This window comes from Tasmannia lanceolata, unplaced genomic scaffold (genome assembly GCF_043159265.1).
Source record: "Tasmannia lanceolata isolate RefF3 unplaced genomic scaffold, GAP_Taslan_0.1 ptg000016l, whole genome shotgun sequence".
Taxonomy (NCBI): domain Eukaryota; kingdom Viridiplantae; phylum Streptophyta; class Magnoliopsida; order Canellales; family Winteraceae; genus Tasmannia; species Tasmannia lanceolata.
The window spans coordinates 1090149-1113127 of NW_027518693.1; the positions used below are offsets into that span (position 1 = coordinate 1090149).

Genomic DNA, 22979 nt, shown 5'->3' on the forward strand with positions numbered 1-22979 from the left:
TCACGCCCCTGCCCTCCTGTGTAGATATTGTCCGGTTCCGGGTCATCTACCCTCCCATGTTTTTATTTTTCCAGCAGAAAACGCGTCTACACAAGGAAGGGGGGAATCCACATATATAGCCCAATAACTTTTCCTCCCTTTCCGATGTGGGATCTTTCAGGGTCGGGTCAGATTGAGGCCAACCCGAACCCCGCCTCAACCTGACCAACCATTTACTCAACCTGAACCTGACTCAACCCGAGTTCCACCCGACGAGGTCAACTCGATCCGACCTGAGGACCCTTTTTTCGAACCTGACCCGACCCGACTCAAGATTTTAAGCTTAGAGAATAAGAAATTATTTAATATGTCAAGTTTCACGTAGGTCAGGTTGCCCAAGCCCTCAACTCGAACCCATCCCGAACTCAACCTGAACCTGAACCTGACCCGGCCTGAACTCAACCCAACCCGACTTTTTTTTTTCCTGGTTGAACCCGACCTGAGTTGCACCCCTAATATTATTAGAGTGTGACAATTGAATAAGTTTAGCTCAAGTAATATTTTTTCATGTCTAAAAAAGGTATGAAATTTTAGAAATTATTTTCCAACTTTTCCCGCTAATTCCTGCAATCCAAACAAGGCCAAGGGAATTTCTTTTTCATGACCCTTGCTAAAGGTACCGGATCATCCAATATTTCTGGGACAATGCGATTAGAATTAAGATTGCAGGCTTTAGGAATGGAACAGTGCGTTTAGATAGCAGGCTTTAGGAATCGGAATCGGTATCTTATTCCAGTTCCTATTCTGCCCCATGAGGCCATGAGCCCCATGATGCTGTTCATTTTTGTTTTTTGAACCAAACTCCAGAATCAGAATAGGATACAGATTCCATTGCCTACCAATTGCTGCCATGATTCGCACACACTATAACGTACACAAAACCAGCGTGGGACCCATATGATTTTTTACTGTGTAGTGTGAACGGAAGATGGGAGAATAATAAAGAGAAAAAAAAGGAGAGGCCTAAATCATCCAAACAAACATGGGTGCAGCCAAACTCCCCCTTCTTCATCTCCTAGTCTCAGACCCAAAACCCAAAACCCCCAAAACTCAAGGAAAAATCTCTGTTACTCCATCAACAACCAGGCGTGTACTGTTCATCTCTCTCCCAATCTCCACTCTACTTGTTCTTCCCAACACCAATCCCCTTTTATCAGCTCCCCTTCCCAATTTCGACCCAGTTACACCTTCTGAGAAAAATGCCAGCATTGCCATCTCTAAACGAGTCTCCGATGCCATCGAATTGCTCGAAAAAGGAAGAGAATTTCAGGCCCAGGGAGACTTCAGACAAGCCCTTGAGTATTTTACTCAGGTACCCATTTCTCTGTTTCCTCCTAATTGTATGTTTTTCTCTACTTTTCTTTCATTTCTCCCCAAGTTTTTTAAATTCCTAATCTGGGTTGGTATGTGAACGAGTGAAAGTCTCTAATTTGATCAACAAGATTCAATCTCAATGTCTATTCAATATGCTATTACTGCCAAGATGGGTCCTACATAGGTAGAATAAATTAGCTTGGGTAGGAGGTTTAGAGGAATTAATCAAGTGGGTTTTCTATAAGTAGCTTTTTTTTAAGTCAACGAAGAAACTTGTTCCGGAAAGTGTGTCTTTGTGCACAAAGGAGGACTGATCCTTCCCTCAAAGTGGGTCAATAGGCTGATCTTCCCTCTTAGAAGATCAATCGCGTTGTGAACCGATTTGGGTTCATAACATATGCCTCCTCTGCAAAAATTACACTCCGCACAGAATATAAGCCTCTCTACTAGCTTGTCAGTAAAAAGAAATTTTGATCCTAGTATGGACATATTAAATTTTGGGAAGTGATATTTACCCCCCTTTTGATTGCTAGGGACACCCATTGACTGAAGGGGGGGCTAATGTACTTGATGTCAGAAAATCCAGTTGGTTTGATTGCCACATGCACTGGCGCTGGGTGTCCCTGGTGACAAAAGGGGCCGTAAATATCACTTCCCTAAAATTTCCTTATAATTAAGTCCAACCAAACTGAAGTACTAGTTGTTAAATTTTCCTTAATAATTAAGTCCAACCAAACTAATATAGTATTTGTTAAATTTTCCTTATAATTAAGTCTATTTTCATCAACATGACTCAATTTTCTACACCATTAGAATTCCTTTTAATAAAAAAATTCCTAATGCTCTGGATCTCATTGAATTGATGCTGAATCATTGACATGATCCTGGTCTTCCCTGATGTTTACGCGTAGGCAGCGTGTTATAGCGAGCAGAATATGCTTATTTAACGGTTCTAGGCAGTGCTGTGGACAATTTTCTGTCAGGGCATCGAGCTTTGGGAGCTTCTTTAGGATGCCAAACTATTTGCATTGGGAGAGCAAGAAGCTTAGTTATTGGTTATGTTCTGTTCCATCTATAATGGATGAAACATTCCCTTCCAGTTAGTAAAGCGTAACAAAACATAGAACAAAACATTCTGCTCAGAAATCCAACTGGTTTTGTTGAGTTCCGGTCCACCAACATGGAATAGATCGAAAGTGAAATGGAATTAATAACTAAGGCAAGAACCTTCGACGGTTTGGTTGACTGGCGGATATCATCTGAACATTCAGTTTATGGAGGAAGAGAGAGTGGAAATGCAAAGTTCAGTTTAAGGTGCCTTCGCATGTAGACTAGCAACTTGGAGATGTCTGCAATTGTGCAGTGGCTTAGAGGTTTTTGTATCGTCTCTTCTGCTAAGGAGTAGGAACTAGGAAGTGTTGGATAAAGGTTGAATATAAGAATACAATGCGGGTTCTTATCGTGGAGCTATACATTGTTACTAGGAAGTGGGTTTGGGCCTTCCGGTGAGTGTGGGTAGATTTTATTACAGGGCGAGACATGAAGAGATGGAAACTAGTATTAATAGTTGTAGTTGTAGTTGGTTACTTGGTGGATAGAGATCTAATGTGTTTGAGATATGGGTGAGTGATTGTTGGTTTGACAACAATTGTTGTGTTTCTTGGTGACATTAAGAGATGTTGGACGGAGAACCCAAGAGCCATGGTGTGGGATAGATGTCAAGACGAAGGTATGATGGAGGATGGGAAATCCAAATCGAGGGTATAGCCTTCTGGATGATGACAGTGATAGTGCGTTGGAAAGGAGCTGCAACCGCAACGAGATCGATCGAACAATCAGCGACGTGGCTACAACAATGACTGTGTAGTGGATGAGGCGGAGATTGGTGCACGAATTGTCGTGGCAAGTAGCAACATACAGTTAGGGTTCAACCACTGCCAGCAATGATGATGGAGAGGACAGGAGGCTGTTGTCGCCATGTAATGAGAGGGTTATCAGACACATAGGCATGGGTACCAAAGAGATGAGGATGTTTGGTTGGAGTGCATGATCTCGAGAGCTAAGGATGATGTGTTCTGTTTGGAGATGGTTCCAGCCGATGGCCAGGCGGTGTGATTGCGAGATGAGCGATGAATCCGTAGGTGGTGACGGTGGTTGACCATGGACCATGACAACAGCGTTGGCAAAGGCACGCGAATTTATTCAACGGGCAGTAAGAGTAGGTCCATGTTGTGTTTCATGGTGCCGAAATGATGAGGACTAGTTGGTTAATCGTTGAAGATGATATTGCATGCATCAATCACCCCAAAAATGTTGGCAATGCAATTTTTTTGCCTCATTCCAAATTCCTCTTGCCAAAACCCTAAATTTCTGCTCTCGTCATTTCCCTTGCAGTTGCTGCTTTATTGTTTATCTCGTGTCTCGTCGCTCGCAGCCGGCATGGCTTTGAGGTAAACAATGAAATGAAACGGGAGTTGGGAGAGAGATCGCAGATGAACTAGATAAGGAGTTTGGAAGAGAGATCGCAGATGAACTAGATAAGGAGTTTGGAAGAGAGATCACAGATAAACTAGAGAAGGAGGTTGCATGAGAGAGAGAGAGAGAGAGAGAGAGAGAGAGAGAGAGAGAGAGAGAGAGAGTTCAATAAGTCAAAGAATAAAAATTTGTGGCCGATGAAAAAGAAGGGCCAAACTGATCGGCCCCATATATAGGGAATTGATATCCGCAGTCCCTCGTCTCAATGATGGCACTCCACTCTTTGCTTTACACTTTTCTAATTAGCTTGTAAAGGCAGTTATAATTCCCACAATGCTCTGAATATCCAATAAAAAAATTGGCTAATAGAGTGTTGAGTGTCATTATCAAAACAAGAGTGTGAATATCATTTCCCTATATATAATATATATATATATATATATATATATATATATATATGCGTGTGTGTTTATTATTATTATTATGGGAATTGCAAGCGTCCATCGCAAAAGGCATTTCGTGGTTGGTTTGTCACACATCAGACCAGCCACCTCGTGAATGTAGACAAAAGCTGTTGTCTTCTTTCACGAGGTGGCTGGTCTGACATGCCACAGACCAGCCGCCAAATGCCTTTCGCGATGGACCCCAGCAAATCCCTATATATATATTATGGCTGTTTATGGGAGTCATGGGATGTGGTCTGAAAGCCAGTGAACTCCATCTTTATCTCAGTTATGTTCTTTCATTTCTCTCTCCATGACTTAGATTGCCTCTTCAATATTTTCCTCTCTTCGCTTTACATTAACAAGATCCAAACCACTTTTTAAAAACTCCCCATATCAATAGTCTACTCTCTGGAATCGACTCCCTTTTACCTTGGTTGAGTTATCATCCATATCCGAATTTTGCCCTACAAAGTCAATTAAAAACTTCTTTGACTCGCACAAGTTAATGAAAAATCAACTGCATCTATCACTGACTCTCCCAGATCAACTTCTCTTTATGGTGATGGAGCTCTTGTCCAAGTTCTAGTTTCGAAACACTTATCCAAACCGCTAGAAAATAGGGTTGGTCCAAAGCATTGATCAAAACTATTCCTACAATCAGAGTCCCTAAAATCAATTAGAATTAGAGTAAAACATAACCAATAGGCGGGATCGTTTTGGTAAATGTTGGGATTTCCAAAACCCCAAATAATCAAAACAAATCACCAAAACTAATAAATAAACAAATAAAAGTGACCGACATGCTGAAACTTCGAACAACATATGATGAATGGGCTCCTTGCTGATGTCAGCCTGACATCATCAAGGGGCGCCCTGACATCATCAAGCGGTGCCTAGAAACCCCTCCTTAGCTTTAAGGCCATCATAGATATCATTATTTACCTTGGATTCGTAACAAGCTTGTAGAGGACACTTTCTCTTTGTATGATATTAACAATTTCCCCATTGGGGGAGAGGTGATCTCGTAGCATAGCTATATCTTTGACTACAGCATTCATCAAAGTTCTCTGTGAGACGCTTTCTTTCTAGTGGACAGTGAAGATTTTTGGCAATGACTTATAGCAATCTAGGACTCCATCAGTAAAATCGAAGACATCCTACTGAATGTTCCAAAGTGGTGTTAGGCAGGATCATATGCCATCCTATTTCTTGGATAATATTGGTTTCATTTCCTTTCAAAAGGTATGATTGTCAAATATCTGCATTTGATTCAATTTGACCAAATTCATGTTCTGCTGTATGCATGGCCTAGAAGCTATGGCTATGTTTGGCAACCATGATTTTTTTTTCATGGAATATTATCCTATCAAGTGTTGAAAGAGGGGTAGTGAGAGTTGGGGAGTGAGAGAATTGCAAGGAAATGAGTGAGGAGATGGTGCGAAGTGGCTGAAAAATAAGGAAAACATAAACTCTATTTTGAGTAGGGTTTTTTGTTTCTCTGTTTTCAATCACGTCTCGCCCTCTCCTCACTCATGCCTTCTCATTTCTCTCCCTCTTTCACCTCCTTATACATCTCCCACCACTCGATAGACTAATATTCCATTGAAAAAATCTCATGGCTGCTAAACATGGCCTATAGGTAATCCTGCAAACACCAAATACCAAAATCTATATCTCCTAAGTTAAAGAATAGTTATGATCTGAACTCTTTTTGATATCATCACACTTGTTTTAATCACTTCAGGTTGTCGTAGATTACAAAGACTTTGCACTCTCAGACTATGCAAGAATAGGGAGGGCACTGGCCTTGTATGAAGTTGGCGATAGAGAAGAATCAATCATAGAGATGGAGGATGTTTCAATATCTCTAAAGGGATATCCAGGTGCATTGAATAACTATGACATTGGTATTTCTTCATTGAACATAAATCTTTAACGAATTCATATCCTTAAACAAATGTTTCTCATAGCCAATACTAGTTTGATTAATAAATCGCTATCTTTAAAAAAACAAATGTTTTTCATAGGTGTGCAACTTGGGTCGGGCCCAACCTGAACCCGATGGGTTCAACCTGATTTTGGCTCGGGTTGGGTTGGCATTTCCTCTGGTTGGGTTAGGATTAGGGTTGTGAAAAGCGAACCCGATTTAATTTTGGGTTGGGTTAGGGTTGAGGCCTTGGGCAACCCGAACCCGACCTCCATCCTCTAATTTTATCGTGATTTTCAAAACCGTAGGTTACTATTATTACTATATATATATATATATATATATATATATATATAGAGAGAGAGAGAGAGAGAGAGAGAGAGAGAGAGAGAGAGAGAGGAAAGTGTCTCTAGTCTCTCCCCTAGATAAGCTTATCTACTCCTCCCTTTAAAAAAACACAGTGGGCCCACGCTGTTTGGATGATCCAAAACATTCATTTGACAGGTCCTAACATAGATAGGGTGTGCCCAAAAAATCAGCACCAAAGGGTCATCCTAGAACTTCGTTTTGTGGGGCACACCGTGTCCAAAATGGACGCAGACGTTTATATGTGTCCATTCTGGGTACCACCACAAAACGAAGTTCTAGGATGACCCTTTGGTGCTGATTTTTTGGGCACACCCTATCTATGTTAGGACCTATCAAATGAATGTTTTGGATCATCCAAACAGCGTGGGCCCACTGTGTTTTTTTAAAGGGAGGAGTAGATAAGCTTATCTAGGGGAGAGACTAGAGACACTTTCCTCATATATATATATATATATATTTATTTTTTATTTATTTATTTATTTATTTTTGGGGGGGGGGTGTTGTTCCTAGGCTAAACCGAACCTAACCCGACTCAACCCAACTCAACCTGGAAAAAACGAGTTAGACGGGTCGGGTTGGGGTTGAGATTTAGAGGCGGGTTGGGTTAGGATTGACCATCCTCGACCCGAGGCTCAGGTTGAGTCGGGTTAGGGTTTGAGGGAATGCTATCTCGAGTTGGGCTAGGGTTGGCCTAAACCCGGCCCAAGTTGCACGTCATGCACCCGTAGTTTCACACTTGATTAACTGATGTGTGGTTCTCTGCAGAAGTTCATGCAGCTCTGGCAGCAGCCTTTTACGTGGACAAGCATTCGCCTTTGCTTGCAGAAAACCAGTTCAGGATTGCCACTCTACTCGATCCTCACTATTCAGATCTGTCATATGTAAAAGACACAAAGCATTGGCCTCCAAGCCTGGTTAGTTCTTTGCAACACTTCATCACCCTTTCTTAGGAATTTGTCATATAAATAGGAATGCTATATGTATAGAAAACAAGATAGTTTTGTATCATTACTCACTCTCTTCTCAATCAGAAGTGGATGTCAACCATTGTCTTTAGTTTTTGTTTTCCTCAACTGATCTTTTGGGTCAGTGTCCATGCAAGATCTGAAGTTTAACATTGCGATAATTCATCAGTGAGAATGTACTATATACACATTCATACACTATTTAATTCTCGTTTTTGTAATAATATATTTAGTTTCTTGCTTTCATCCAGACAAAGGGTACTTCATGTTTACGCCGAACTGGGCGTACGATTTTCAAATATAAATCATGGTCTGGGGTCCCCCAAAAATCCTAGAAAAATCCGGGATATTGGCAACCAGACAAAGCCTTGGGAAACCAAAGTATCAATTTAGTGGTAGGATCTTTAATTAGTATTCCAAAGGTTAATTTGATCATCCATGACTTTTCTTTCCAAAGGTTGTTCAACAAGTGGGGCCCCACTAAAGAGATGCTGGCCACATATAAGTCATTCAGTTCCATGGTTAGGACTGGCAGAGACTGCAACTTTTAGGCCATGTTTGGAAACCATGAATTTTCTATCCATGGAAAAATACTGGAGTACACGTGCCTACAAAGATACCCCTCATTAATAAACTTAAATGAACAAAAATATAAATGGCTCCATCGGATTTTGTGGATACATCTGAGACCCACGATTCAAAATAATTTCAGACCTTAAGATATAGATCCAATCTACACAGTTCGAATCCATCTATCTATAATGCCCAAATACTGTCCATTAGCATTCGGATCCCTTTGGATCCATTGGACCGTCTCAGTCCATCTACTCTATGTTTTCAACTTCCTGAACCGTCCATCTTGCAGCCTATAACTTGAATGGTTAGGATCATCCAATGGAGAGCTCATGGACTGTTCATCATTGGGACAAGTAAATGAATGGTGTAGATCATTTGCTCCCGACTGCAACTTTTTATCCGTCCTTATTGTTAGCTCCGCACATCATATAAAAACTCGAGTTCTTATATGGTGTAAGCCCGTGTATTCCAGTATTTTTCAAAAAGTACGTAGCCCACACCATGGCTGATCCAAACCGTCCATTTGATGAGCCACAATGTAAATAGCTTGTGCCCCAAAAATCACTTCCATAGGATGATCCCAACCCTCCGATCAATAGAGGTTTTCATACTATATAATTCCTCTATAAATCGGAGGGCTAGGATCATCCTATGGAAATGATTTTTTGTGAAAAATCTATTTTCCAGTGGCCCATCAAACGGATGGTTTGGATCATCCTATGGTGGGGCTATAGTTATTTTTTGAAAAATACTGGAGTATTCGGGCTTACACGGTTACACCACATAAAGGGAAATGATATCAACACAATCATATTTTAATATTTTGCACTAACTCATCTTGTCTTTTATTACTTAAAGAGCGGTCAATGGTTATTACAGTTCCCAAAAAGCCCTCACAAGCCCATTACAAAACAAAAACAACGTGTAATTATCAAAATATGGTTGTGCTGATATCATTTCGCCATATAAAAACTCAAATAAAAATCCTTCACAAAATGGTACAAAGTGTACTACCTTTCTTCAATACCCAATTCAATGTTCTCCTTCCTCTCCCCTGCAAATATTCATAAACAGAGAGGGAATGATGAGGAAGATTCAATGATGCAGAAAAGGGATCCCGAAGTCCTCTTCAGTGGTGGTGGAATAAGGTTAGTATCAGAAAATTATAGTAACCCCATTCAAAATTCCATTTATATTTTCATCTTCTTCCTCTTTTTTTCATCTGGGTCCTTTAAATTTCTTATATTCGTTGGAATTCCAGCGCAAACTGTCTTTTAATTTCCGTTTACTGTGATGGGTCTATATCAGATTTTTGGGATTGGTGGGTTCTTGAGGAAAGGAAATATAGATAAAATATATGATTTAGAGCTATCTACAACAGAAAAAAAAAAGGCCAATTAGTAGGTCTCACATCACCACCCCATTCAAAAATACATGTATTGGAATGATACTTCTAAAGAGGCACATAAATCCAGAGTTCCCTCAATCAGATCTGCTAATTACCATATGAGATATGTTCTCTTGCTAACAAACTTAATCATATCCATGGAATCTTCCCAAATTATAAATGATCCTTGGAAGTTTCCCAAAACACCCCCCTCCCTCCCCACTCAAACAAACACACACACCCCAAACCCTTGTTACTCCCTACTCTTAATTGTCTCAACCCTTGCTAGTTGTTGAAGTATAAATGATTAAATAAGTTCAACTCTAACAGCTTAAGCTTTTGGAGTAATTGGTTGTTTCACATGGTATCAGAGCGATTGCGCCTCACGGCAGGTTCTGGGTTTAAAACCCAACAAATTTTTAATATAAAAAATCCATGTGTACGACCAACCCAAAAAGAGGGGCCGCAGGTGAGGGGGAGTGTTGAAGTGTAAATGACTACACCAATTCTAAAAGCTTAAACTTTTTGAGTAATTGGTTGTTTCACACTAGTCCCCACTCTTGAACCCATAGAATTGTTTTGACCACTAGCCCAATAGATAATATGCCTTGTATGTTTTCTTTATCATGTAGAGCATAGTTTTAAAACTCCCCCATGTCATCGTGTCCTCCCCCGAGTCGACTCCCTTTTTCCTTGGCCGCGTTCCGTGTTTTGCCGCCCCGTTGTGCGTTTTTCCCTACAGAGTCAATAAAAGCTCCTTTGACTCTCTCGAGTTATGACCGTGCCAACTGAGTACTCAGCTGTGTCAACCACATTCTCGGTCGCGTCCGTGCCGAGTCGACAAGGATTTTTCTTCGGCCGTGTTCCGCTCCACATCTGCATTTTTAAACATTGGTGTAGATAATTAAATTTCTGAATTTTTTTTTCTTTCACATTCTCCACAAGGCTGCTAACAAGCTCTGTTTCCATACAATATCGCCTCTAAGAATGAAAGAAACAATAACCCTTGCCTCAAGCAAAAGGAATAGGCTAGCATCACCCAATGGGCACCAAAGAGAGAGATGACGAACCACTATCTCGAGACATGACGAACCACTAACGCTTAATCTGCAATTGACCAATGTATCATAAGATGGTCTACTGATTTGTCCGATTGTCACAAATGGTGTACAATGTGAGTCTGAAATAGACACACAATTCAACAAAAAGCCAATAAATCTAAGAGAAAACCTAAAGGACCAAAACAAAGAAGTGGGTAGCATAGACGTTCCACCCCTCATGTCATTTGTGTCTATTCCTATCTTTGTCACAGAGGCACTTACTCATCCTGAACGGAGGAAAGCAGTGGAAGAAGAAATGACTGCTAGTAAATATTTTCATGATGGTTCCATTGAACAACTCAAAGCTTTTCTTGCTGCCAAAGATTATACTTAGACATGTGGTATTGACTATTCAAAGATATTTTCCCCTATTGATAAAATTTTATCTATTCAGGTAAGAATTCGCTTGCTGCTAATTGTGATTGGTCACTCTATCAGCTGGATGTGAAAAATGCCTTCATTCTAAAAGGAATGTATATGGAGCAACTTTCTTTAATTCTTTTTGTTGCTCAGGAAAAGTATGATAGAGTTTGCATATTAAGGATGGCAATTTATGGGTTGAAGCAATCACCCCATGCATGGTTTGGCAAGTTTAGTGATGCCGTTATGAGATTTGATCTTAAGCATTGTGGAGTTAATCATAATGTGTTTATTCAATGGTTGGAGTTTGGATGTATTGTACTAGTGGTTTATGTGGATGATATAGTCTTTACAAGTGATGATAGTACTGAAATTCGTCATTTAAGAAATTTTTCCAACAAGGATTCCATACTAAGGACCTTGGAAAATTGAGATACTTCTTGGGCATTGATGTAGCACGCTCTCATCATGGTATTTCTTTCACAATGCAAATATGTTTTGGATTTATTGGAGACAACATTATTGGGATCTAGGCCAGTTGATACTCTTATGGATCCTAACGTGAAGTTATAGGCTGATCAAGGAGACTTGTTTGAAAATCCAAGCAAATATAGGAGGCTGGTCAGTTATTTGAATTATTTGATAGTGACTAGGCTAGATATCTCATTTGCAATTAGTATAGTGAGCTAATTTATGGATTGTTCTTGTTATTTTCATTGTGAAGCTGTTATTCGTATTGTGAAGTACTTAAAGGGTGCTCTTGAATGTTGTATATTGTTTTAAAGCATGTGCACTTAAACACTGTAGGTTTTGCAGATTCAGATTTTGCAGGATCTCCTTACAGAAAATATGCTATTGGGTATTGTAAATTTGTTGGAGGTAATCTTGTGTCTTGGCGGAGTGTGAAGCAGTGTTGTGGCTCAATCTAGTGTTGAAGCAAAGTACAGTGCTATGGCTCATACTTCATGTGAGCTTATATGGTTTAAGACGTGAAGTATTCGTTGTCCGAAATTGGTTTTAATACCTCCTTGCCTATGAAACTATTTTGCGACTACTAGGTTGTTGTTCATATTGCTACTAATCCTGTCTTTTATGAAAGAACTAAGCACATTGAAGTACATTGTCACTTTATAAAAAAAATGATTCAATGTGGAGATATTTGTACTTCTCATGTGTGCTCAGGGGATCAATTGGCTAATGTTTTTATCAAGTCTTTGGGTGGATTATTTTTGTGACAAGCTGGGCTTATACAATCTTTACGCTCCATCTTGACAGGGAGTATTAGACATATTTAAGAATTGTTTTTTATTGTCTTTTCCTTCATTTACTTTAGCAATACATATGCATGCACGCACACACACACACACACACACACACACACACACGTATGTATGTCTAAAGTAAATGAAGGAAAAGACAATAAAAGACAATTGTGTGTGTATAGAGAGTATTATCATTCTTATTGTCTCTTCTTCTCTTCCCTTCTTCCCTTAATAGTTACACTATTTTTTCAGGATTGCTAGAAACTTCTTGGCCGTTTTTTTTTTTTGAAATTCTGCAAGTTAATATAAGTAGGTTCTTAGTAATTAGGTTCCTGTGTGTGCTAGGATTTGAGCTGTGTCAGTTGTTAGGATTAGGGAAGAGGTCAAACATTAGCAGTGTGGGTTAGATTACAAGTTGGGGATCATAATCTTGATATATATTGGATGTTCAACATTACTGTTTGCAGGCATTTGTCTTAATCTTCTTGATCTGAGATCTTATTCCCGATTTGAAATCCAATTGGGACTGTATGGTTCTTTGCTTTGAGTTCCAAGTCAAAAGCAAATCCTGCAGTTCTTTTGTTGGAGTTAAAGCCAGGAGTTCTTGAGTAACGGCTTGTTTGCTTGCTTGAGTACCTTACTTGCTTTCAAAATGGCTTGGGGCCCTAGACAAACACACACATATACATTGTATATACATACAATGAATATTATCGCTCATTTTCTCATTGTCTCTTCTTCTCTTCTTCCCTTCTTCCCTTAGTGCTTACATTTATTAATAGTTACACTATGTTTTCGAGATTGCTAGAAACTTCTTGGCCTCTTTTTTTTTTTTTTGAAATTCAGCAAGTTAATATAAGCAGGTTCTTAGTAATTAGGTTCCCATGTGTGCTAGGATTTGAGCTGCGTCAGTTGTTAGGATTAGGCAAGAGGTCAAACATTAGCATTGTGGGTTAGATTACAAGTTGGGGGTCTTAATTTTGATATATATTGGATGTTCATATGTAAAAGACACCTTTTATTCTCCATGTTACTAACATTACTGTTGGCAGGCATTTGTTTTTGCTGATAGTGATGTACCAACAGCTCAAGTATTATTAATTTTCTAACACTATGACCTAGTGATGCCACACATGCCTAGACCAACTAAATTGCATCCTTTATGATGGAACTGTTTAAACCAAGCTCTCACTTGAGCTTTACTGGTCACATGATCTCTAAATTTGCATGAAATATCTCAATGATTGCATTTGCATGTATACTTGATTTCGGTTCCATGGTCCTTGTGAGTGGTAGAAGTACAAGAAACTGAATGTATTTTGTTCTCTTGATAGCTTTGTCACTGGGAGTAAAAATGGAAGGTTCAGCTATGGATATTCCAGTTTTAAGGGTAAAAGGGCATCAATGGAGGATTACTATGAAACAAGGATATCAGAAGTCGATGGTCAAATGGTTGCATTTTTTGGCGTATTTGATGGTATGCTTCAAGTTTTAATTGCCTGTCTGTCTTGTAGTAGTTATTGCGAGTTACTGTTTGTGTAAATTCAATGCAAACTTTGGAACTGATGCTTTGATCTGTTTCTTGTGGTCCACATTCCTTTTTCCTGTACCCTGTCTTTCTTGTGTAATATTTCTTATTCCTGTACTTTTTTTAATTATGTGAAGATGGCTTGCTTCGTTTTAGCTCTACAAACTGATATTATCATATTAATAATATTGTTATCGACGGTCGAGACCAAGGTTTTAAATTTCTGTTTCGGTGTCGGTTCGGCGACCACCAAAATCAAAATATTTGGGTTTCGATGGAAATTTAGGCCGAAATCATGTAAAAATAGGTTAAAATTTTTGGTATTTTTAAATTTTCCATGGAAATGTCTAAAATTTTGGTGGAAATCTTTAAAATTTTGTATATAAGGGTGGAAAATGAAAATTTGAAGAAATCCTGTAAAAGTTCGATGCATGGTGTATTTCGATTCGGCCTTGACCGAAACCGAAATTTCGGCTGAAATTTAAAACTATGGTCTAGACATGTGGTCTTATTATGCTCTGTTGGTTTCTCATGGATATTATGCTCTGTTGGTTTCTCATGGATATTATGCTTAAATTTAGGTCATGGAGGTTCCCGTGCCGCAGAATATCTCAAAAACAACCTTTTCAAGAATTTGAGCAGCCATCCAGATTTTATTAAAGACACAAAGTCTGCTATTGGTCTGTGGCTGGTGTATTTTCATTTTTCAATGCTAATTATACATAATTCATTACTTTAGTTTTCCTTTGCATTATTTGACAGTGTGACATTCTTGAGTGCAGTTGAAGCTTTTAAACAAACAGATAGTAATTACCTGAATGAAGAAAAAGGTCAGCAAAGAGATGCTGGTTCTACTGCATCAACTGCCGTATTGCTAGGTGATCGACTGCTCGTAGCAAATGTAGGAGATTCCAGAGTGGTTGCTTGCAGAGCTGGTTCAGGTTGCCCTTCTCCATAAAATTGCATTTTTTATATGACTTTTTTAGGGCAATATGGAGTGAAAAATGTTATCACCAACAGTTACTCTTTTGTGGTGCATTTGATTTTGTATGACATCTTGTGAATAGTGTTTTTGATGTCTAAGAAGGAATAGACACGTCTCAAGTTTATCATCATCTGCCATGTATTGTTTCTTGAATACATGCTAAGATTTAGGCATAAATTTGACTTGCAATTGTAAATAATGGAAAGGGATTAGGTTTTATTGAATCTGGTAATTCAAGGCAGAGTACGTTCAAATCATGTCAAACTTCCTTAATTCTGTTTAGCCTTTCATGAATCAGACATATTGCTTTATTTGTTGTTTCAATAGCAACTTTTATTGTATAACGATATACTCACTACCATTGATGATTTTTCTTACATTTTTATCTGTTATGCTTTCCACCACAGCAATTCCGTTGTCTATTGATCACAAGCCTGATAGGTCTGATGAGCGTCAGCGGATTGAGAATGCTGGGGGTTACGTTATTTGGGCAGGTAATTATGCCTTCTCAGTTGTTGATGTTGTACTTGATTTTTTCTTATTGTATTAATACAATAAATGAAGTATATAGATAATTGCTTCACACTCACTCTTTAAGTTGTGTTGAACATTGCCAGGGACTTGGCGGGTTGGCGGTGTACTTGCTGTTTCCCGAGCATTTGGAGACAAACTACTTAAGCCATATGTTGTTGCAGAACCTGAAATTCAGGTAATCTGCGGCACATTCTCTTCTCAATGCTGATGTTCTTCCATATTGAAGTTTTATTTGCAAACTCAAGTGTCATAATCAAGAAAATGCACAAATAACATTGAGCCGCTTGAGATTTCTTATGTTAGTTCCTAAGAAAGATTGATGAAGAGTTGTGTGGAAGGCTCATGAAGAATTACGGGACTCTTCGTATGGTCATCTGAAAGATCACTTAACGACTATATACACTAATACTAGAATCATTCAGAAACTTAGACAATAGATCCCAGAGTTAGAAGCTAATGTGAGAAGCGAAAGTGCGAAGTGACACTTCTGAAAAAGGAGAAATGCAGGAGGCCAGAAGCGCGTATGCTTTGTTTGGTTGCACAAAAGCTCAGCAGCCGTCGGAATTTGGTTTGGATTTGGTATGCCATTCCACGTTTGGTTGCAAAAATGCATTGGACTCCCATTGATTTCCTTGGATTTGTTATGTAATAATTGCTTGTCTCTTTCTTGTCCCCTCATTCCAAAAGCAAAGAATTATTGTTGAATTTTCTAGGAAATGATGCTCTCTCTCTCTATCTCTCTCTACCCTCTCTCTCCTCTTTCCATATATTGGTAATGATACCCCCTACTTTTTCTCCTAGTCTCCCATTATTTGCCGCGCAACCAAACACTACTACACAATTTTCCAAGTTAATTCTAGGCAAATCAAAATTCTTGTCTCTTCCCTTTGACTTCCTATTCCACTACTCTCCGAGCCAATCCAAGCAACCAAACATAGCATTAGGGTGGTGATGAGGAAAGTGAAGAGGAAACGAGTGTAAAGTGGCATGGAAGTGAACATAAGGCATGTAGGAAGCGCCATTAGAAGTGCATAAAATATGTATCAAAAGAAATAAGTTTATGGAGACTGGGTGAATGTTGTTTAGGATTACAAGTAAGGAGAATTGACTAGGGTTACAAGGTCTAGGGATTCATAGTCTTACAATTTTGAATGTTGAGTCATTCAGGTTTCATGTTAAACTCTATTCCAAAATTACCCCGTCGACACAAATTTCACGAATTGAATATCACAAAATTCGGGATAAATTACAAATAAATTTGTAATTAATGAAAAGTGGTACGACTTTATGTAATCCTCTGATTAACGATCAAAGTGGTGAAGACGAGGGCTTTCACAGCGTGATTTCGTTCCTCAGTGTTTGAAGATGTGTGAACTTCACTTTGGGCTTCGCGCTTTATCGGCTATGAAGATGTGTGAATTTCCTCTGATGAAGGGACTTGTGTGTTGACTTGATCTTCGTGGAAGGGTTCTTCAAGTACTTGATTGCTTGCGTTGGATGGAGGTTTTTTCTTCTCTTGAGAGCTTTCTTTGGATCCTTCTTTTGCCTTCTTGCTTCTTTTTCTATGCCATGAAAAGATAGGGAAATGCCATTATATAGTCCCTCCTCATGCAATAACTACCCCCAACCACTTTGCATTGTGTTGTGAGTGGTTGTGGGTCCTACTACCTCTTTTGGATTTGGTGGTGATGAGTTGTACTTGAATTGGTGGCCCTTGGGCTTGCCACTAAGCGGGTCCCATTTGGGCTCAAGTAAGACCATCTACATTTAGACCTCTTTTTAGGGGTGTAGGGCCCACTTAAAATGGGGGCGATTTTGTAATTTGATATGGGCAAATTTTTTTATGTCCACAATGAGGTTCAAATACTTACCGTAGATTTTTATGATTAGATGATTTACAAATGTTTAGGTACCCCGTGAGAAAAGTTGTTCATTTTTATGATTAGATGATTTACAAATGTTTAGGTACCCCGTGGTGATGAGTTGTACTTGAATTGGTGGCCCTTGAGGTTGCCACTTAGTGGGCCTCCCATTTGGGCTCAAGTAAGACCATTTACATTTAGACCCCTTTTTAGGGGTGTAAGGCCCACTTAAGAAAATGGGGGTGATTTTGTAATTTGATATGGGCAAATTTTTTGATGTACACAATGAGGTTCAAATACTTACCGTAGTTTTTTATGATTAGACGATTTACAAACGTTTAAGTACCCCGTGAGAAAAGTTGTTTAGGTAATATTGTGCTTATTATAGTTTGCATTAAATGGTACTTTATTTTTTTGCACCCTTACAAAGATCAACAGTGCCTTGGTCTTTGTTAGAGGGGGAGTTTGATTCTTTGCAATCTTCAATCATGTATCTCCAGATATTATTTATAAATTTTGACTGGTATATGAATCTTGCATTACTTTTTTTTTTTTTTTAAAATTAACACTTTTCTGCTCATTGTGTTTGAAATTGAAAATAACTATCATGAATGAGATTTCGTACTTCTCACAGCCACTTATACATGTGGGGTTTCACAATTTCAAATATATAGTTTGTGGCTTCCAGTATCATTTTTTGAAGCTATCTCTTCCAATGTGAGTGATGCAGGACCGGAAAGAGAAATAGAAGAAAGGGGAGAAAAGAGAAGAATAGGAGGAAGGAGAAGAATAGAGAAGAGAAGAGAAATCTGTAGGAGAGAGATCTCTTTATTCAACTCAATTCATCGAAAACTAATAATCCCTAATACATGAGGCTTTCATATTGGCAATTGAAATAAAATTCCATGAAAAATAAATAAATTCCCTAACTCTAAATAACGTGGAAAATAAAAGCCCTAAAATTAAATACTATGGAAATAAAAATCCTAGAAACTAAATAACATGGAAATAAATCCGTAGAAATCCTAATGGGCAAATATGCCTCTTATTGGGCGTACAGTCTGCATGAGATAGATTCGGTGTTGATGAAAAATACCGGTCCTTGAAGATTAACATGTGTTACTGATCATTGACGAGACATAGAAGGGGTTTGGATATTTCTGTCTGTCGTATTTTCTTTTAGGCCAGTGAGATTGCAGATATGTTACTTAGAGAGTGTGTTTCAAGGAATCATCTGTATATAGGAAAACCTTTGCCTTTAGGCCATGTTTGACAACCATTAAAAGAAGGAGGGAGAGGGAGAGACTTGAGTTGGTGGGGTTGGAGAGAGCGACAGCAATCCCTAAAAAGAGCAAATAAATAATACCTGCTCAAAATTAGTGTTTTGTTTTCCTTATTTTTAGGATTTTTTCATGCTCCCCTCACTCCCATCCTCAAGTTTTTCCCTCTCCCGCCTATTTCTCACAACTGGTCCTACAAATATTCCATGGAATATTTTTTTGAGGTTGCCCGACATGATCTTAGTGTAAAGAGTTTTACTAACAAGTGCCCTAAGGTGCATTGGAAATGATATTTTACACATGTTTTGATAAAAAGTCCCAGGGCATGTGTATTTTTATCAAAACTTGTGTAAAATGATTGTAAAATATCATTTCCAATGTACCTTAACGAGTGCCCTAAGGACCAAATATGACCAGTTTGTGATGTCTTTGATGTATATGTGTCTCTCAAGTTTAAGGGAAAACCAAATGCTGCTTATTGCTTATGTGAACTGAAGACTATCATCTTCTATGGAATATTCTACTTTTGGTTCGCACTCTTTGCATTGAGTTATTTATATAACTGTCTGCTGCATGATCATTCATCGACGATTTAAAATTATAAACCCTGCTCTCCACCCACATTCCATATTCTTGTAGTTTTATCTTGTTACTTTTATTTATACTCATTTAATTAGTTATCTTTCGGTGGTATTAATAATCAAATTTGCAGGCACTGTTAGCAATCCTTTGTTTGTTCAAGCATGTGATTATTTATTTTCAGATGGAAATGTAGTGGAAGATCTGTACTCATCTTCTTCTGGTTCTTGCTTCTTTTGTCTTTCACGTCTAGGAAGAAGAAATTGATGGCGTTGAATTTCTAATTATTGCAAGTGATGGACTTTGGAATGTTGTATCAAATAAGGTAAATTCCTATTTCGGCAGTCTGTATTTGGATAATCTGCAGCCAACATCAAGTTATGAATGTTATTCTGCGGTTGATTAAATCCCCTACAAGACCAAACTGCACTTTTTTTTTATCAAACAACACCTGCAAATTTGCATCATTAATTATGTGGTATTTTAGCCACTGCAAAAAAGTTAGGTTTATGCTACTTTATTTTTTCCTTGGCCGAGGATAACTTAGTCCAATTTATTTTTGATGAGGTAGAATATCAATTATAAAAACTAAAAACATATTGATAATAATAGGAACTGAACCATTATGGCAAGGAAAAGTTTGATTCAGTGGGAGAGGAAGAGGCAGAAATTGGAACAGAAATATCATTTGATTTATCTATTCTCAAAAAAAAAAAAAAAAAAAAGCATCCATGCTTTGGTACAAGTAACCAACGTACATGACATAGCCCATAAAGCCTTTTACATGATCTATGCCTTCAGTGTCTCAAATTGAGGACATTCAAGTGACTGAACATCTGTGTCACAGAAAATGAGTTTGGCACTTTGAACTTTTTGGGGTATTAGCTACCACGAAACCTATGTTCATATCATGCATTTATTTAAACAGTCGTCTTGAAAAGGTTACCATATCTTTTATCGGGCAATAGAAATGGAGCAAAGTTGACATATGTGCAAATTGATGTTCTCTTCTGGTCTTGCGTAATTTAACCGATCAGTAAACCAAAAGATCTGCCTCTACCTGACTTTTGTGTACACAAGTCTTTTAAGTGAATGCCCAGGTGAACTTTCTTAAGCTATGGGTTAGTCCATGCACATCACAACCACCCAACCTTTCTTTTTCTTGGAAGTTTCTAGTTACATTTCTGTATATCCTAAAGGTCCTTAGGCACATCTTGTACTGCGCTGAGCAAGGTACCACTAGTACAGCTATTACCAGGACAGGGTCACTGGTGAGGGTGACAGGGACTAGCTTGGTTGATCTATTGGTGATGTCCAACCATCCATCATTCTAACTGTAATGTAGGTGCGATTTCTTGTCATATATCCATCTCCCCCCTCATTGAAAGTCTTCTCTCTGAAGTTTTCTGGTATCACATCTTTATGTCTTACAATTTAGTCTTGGAACCAGTGTAATTTGTCTAGTAAACGAATACCCATGCAGAATTAGATTAATTTCCTGTTTTTCTCACTTGGCATCTTGTATTTTAAATCTGTTTTCTTTTTCTTTTTTCAAATATAGCTGGACAATAAGCGGACATTTTAATATTTTCTACCGTTACCTCCTAGTTATCATTGGGGCATTTTTTTTTTTTTGGGGGGGGGAGGGGGGTTATGTTAAAATATTATTGCAGAGTAATATGTGGATACTTCCCTCTGGCTATGGCGATTTGATCCTAGGATTAGTTTCTGCCCCTCGTCAAGGAGAGATAGATATATAAAAGATGATCTTGAGATTAGAACTAAAAGTCCTAATTACACCACTCCTTTTTTTTCTATTTTATATTTACACCGGATATATTTTGGGAATTATCTCTAAAACTCGTTACTAAAAAAGTCCTAATTACACCACATGTGGGCCCCACCATATTCGCACCAACAGTTTGTCCTTTTTGTTTCTCATTTTCTCTAATATATGACTAGAACTGCGTATATCACATCTCAAGTGCTCCATTTTCACATGCAGGATGCTGTAGACATAGTGCAGGCCATATCGGATGCCGAAACATCAGCAAGAAAACTCACAGAAGAAGCCTATGCTCGAGGAAGTAACGACAACATTACTTGTGTTGTCGTTCGATTTGAAAATTCGTGAGTAAACAAATCATTTTATCGAGCAAAATGGATTCCTTTCCTTTCATTCCTTTCTTCTCTTGACTTAAATTTGATATATAATTTTGCGGCATTGTTACTGGGTCGGTGAATCTAAGCAGATTTTAAGATGTCCCTGTTCGAAGGATCGAATGGATGTGAAGAGTCTCTTCTGATACACATGCCTCTGCCATCCATTACATTATACTGTGAGGATTGTTACCAATCTCCAGTCACATGATTTCAAGTTATTGATTGTGCTCTTTCTTCTGTCCTTAAATTTATTATCCACTGTGGACTTTTCGCATTTCTGAACTTGGGTTTATCATTTTCTTTTGGTGATGGAAATGTGTTCTTGTTTTGATGTTTTAGTCACTTGAAAGGTAAAGACGTGGTCAAAGGAACCAGAAGTGCTTGGCATGAAAGCAGCTTTGTAGTGTATCATCTATATATTGTATGCTAAAAGTTAGTTGTGATTTGTAAATTTGTTTTTTCCCACGGAATTTTTTTATTGGAAATCTTTCTCCCTTAGGAAATTTTATTGCAATTTTTGTCCATGTGAAATCTTTATTGGGAATTTTTTTTCCATTGGCAGTAGACTCATTATTCTTGGAAATTGTTTTTTCCAAAACAAAAAATTTCCCCTGTTTTCAACGAAGATTGCAAACAGATTTTTTTTACACCTCTTGCTTGGCATGGGTGGGACCCGCCATTTTACACCTCATGTTTTGATAGGATGGGGTCTACCATTATACACCCATGGCTGAGTCCCATCTACAACTAAACCCATGCATAGGGTGGGCTCCACCATTTTAAACCTCATGTTTTGATGGAGTGGGGCTTACAATTTTACACCCATGGATGGGCCCACCACCTATATTTAAATTCATGCATAGGGTGCGCCATCATTTTATATCTCATGTTTGATGGGATGGGCCCTACCAACTCCACCCAAACCCATGCATAAAGTAGGGTTTGAAAGGGCAAGTGCGATAGGACAGGCACTAAAAGGCTAATAAAGTCCCTTACACGAGCAAGTCCCAGCGGTTAAAAGGCACCCGAATTGTGGCAGACTTGAACGTTTTTTGAGGTGTAAAAGAGGTGTGAATCATCCTACAGTGGGTGCAAATCATTTCCCTAAAAATATAACTGCACTTTTTTTTACCGAATTATTCCCAGACGCTTCCCATGTTTCCGAAATTCATTCCTGAACCCGAATTTTGTAACTATGATCTCAACCATTTCCAAAAAGCAGTTAAAGTGTAAAAAATTATATAACTCCTTCTCCGACAGCTTAAGCTTTTGGAGTAACTGGTAGTTTCACATGGTATTAGAGCAAATGTCTGGGTTCAAACCTCCCAAACAGCAAAAATCCACAAGCAGTGGCCAAACCAAAAAAAAGGAGCCACATGTGCCACGTATAGGCCAACCCTAGAAAGAGGAGCCGCACATGAAGAGGAGTGTTAAAGTGTAAAATATTAAATAAAGCCTTCTCCAAATGGCCGAGATTACAATGGATCTTCGACCCAATGGAGGTTAGACAACCTTTTCCTACAAATAACTTTCCTTTTTATTTTTACGCTAGGCCTCTATTTTTTTTTATTTTGAAGTGGTGAAATTGTATTAGAAAGAAATGGCCACAACCAAGCCAGTCATGGAAACAAAGAGTATTATAATGAAAAGATGATAACACTGTAAGGAAAACAAAACTCAAGGGGGTAAGAAATCAAAAATCTCTAATGCCGATCTAGAGACTCTAGCTCGAGCTACCTAGTCCGCCTCAAAGTTCACTGGTGTGATGGAAATAAACTTAGTGACCCTCCACACGGTCAAAGATCTCATCTATGAGCTGAGAGAATCT

General features: G+C 38.5%; 2 protein-coding genes across 3 annotated transcripts; both read left to right on the forward strand.

The window, feature by feature from the left end:
- The first annotated feature begins 974 nt into the window (after positions 1 to 974).
- On the forward strand, positions 975 to 7781 carry LOC143848766 (uncharacterized). 2 transcript variants are annotated; one of them, XM_077357805.1, is made up of 3 exons: positions 975 to 1351; positions 6019 to 6181; positions 7336 to 7781. In XM_077357805.1, exons 1-3 carry the CDS (start codon positions 1022 to 1024, stop codon positions 7518 to 7520), a joined length of 678 nt encoding a protein of 225 aa, XP_077213920.1. In that variant the 5' UTR covers positions 975 to 1021; the 3' UTR covers positions 7521 to 7781. The 2 variants fall into 2 exon arrangements, with proteins under 2 accessions (XP_077213920.1, XP_077213921.1); XM_077357806.1 differs by having other exon boundaries at positions 977 to 1351; positions 6019 to 6157.
- A 1318-nt stretch (positions 7782 to 9099) lies between these two features.
- On the forward strand, positions 9100 to 21616 carry LOC143848435 (Protein phosphatase 2C family protein). Its single transcript, XM_077357382.1, has 9 exons — positions 9100 to 9259; positions 13555 to 13697; positions 14330 to 14428; positions 14531 to 14689; positions 15141 to 15227; positions 15351 to 15442; positions 19242 to 19313; positions 20994 to 21118; positions 21241 to 21616. Exons 1-9 carry the CDS (start codon positions 9147 to 9149, stop codon positions 21245 to 21247), a joined length of 897 nt encoding a protein of 298 aa, XP_077213497.1. The 5' UTR covers positions 9100 to 9146; the 3' UTR covers positions 21248 to 21616.
- Positions 21617 to 22979: the final 1363 nt, after the last annotated feature.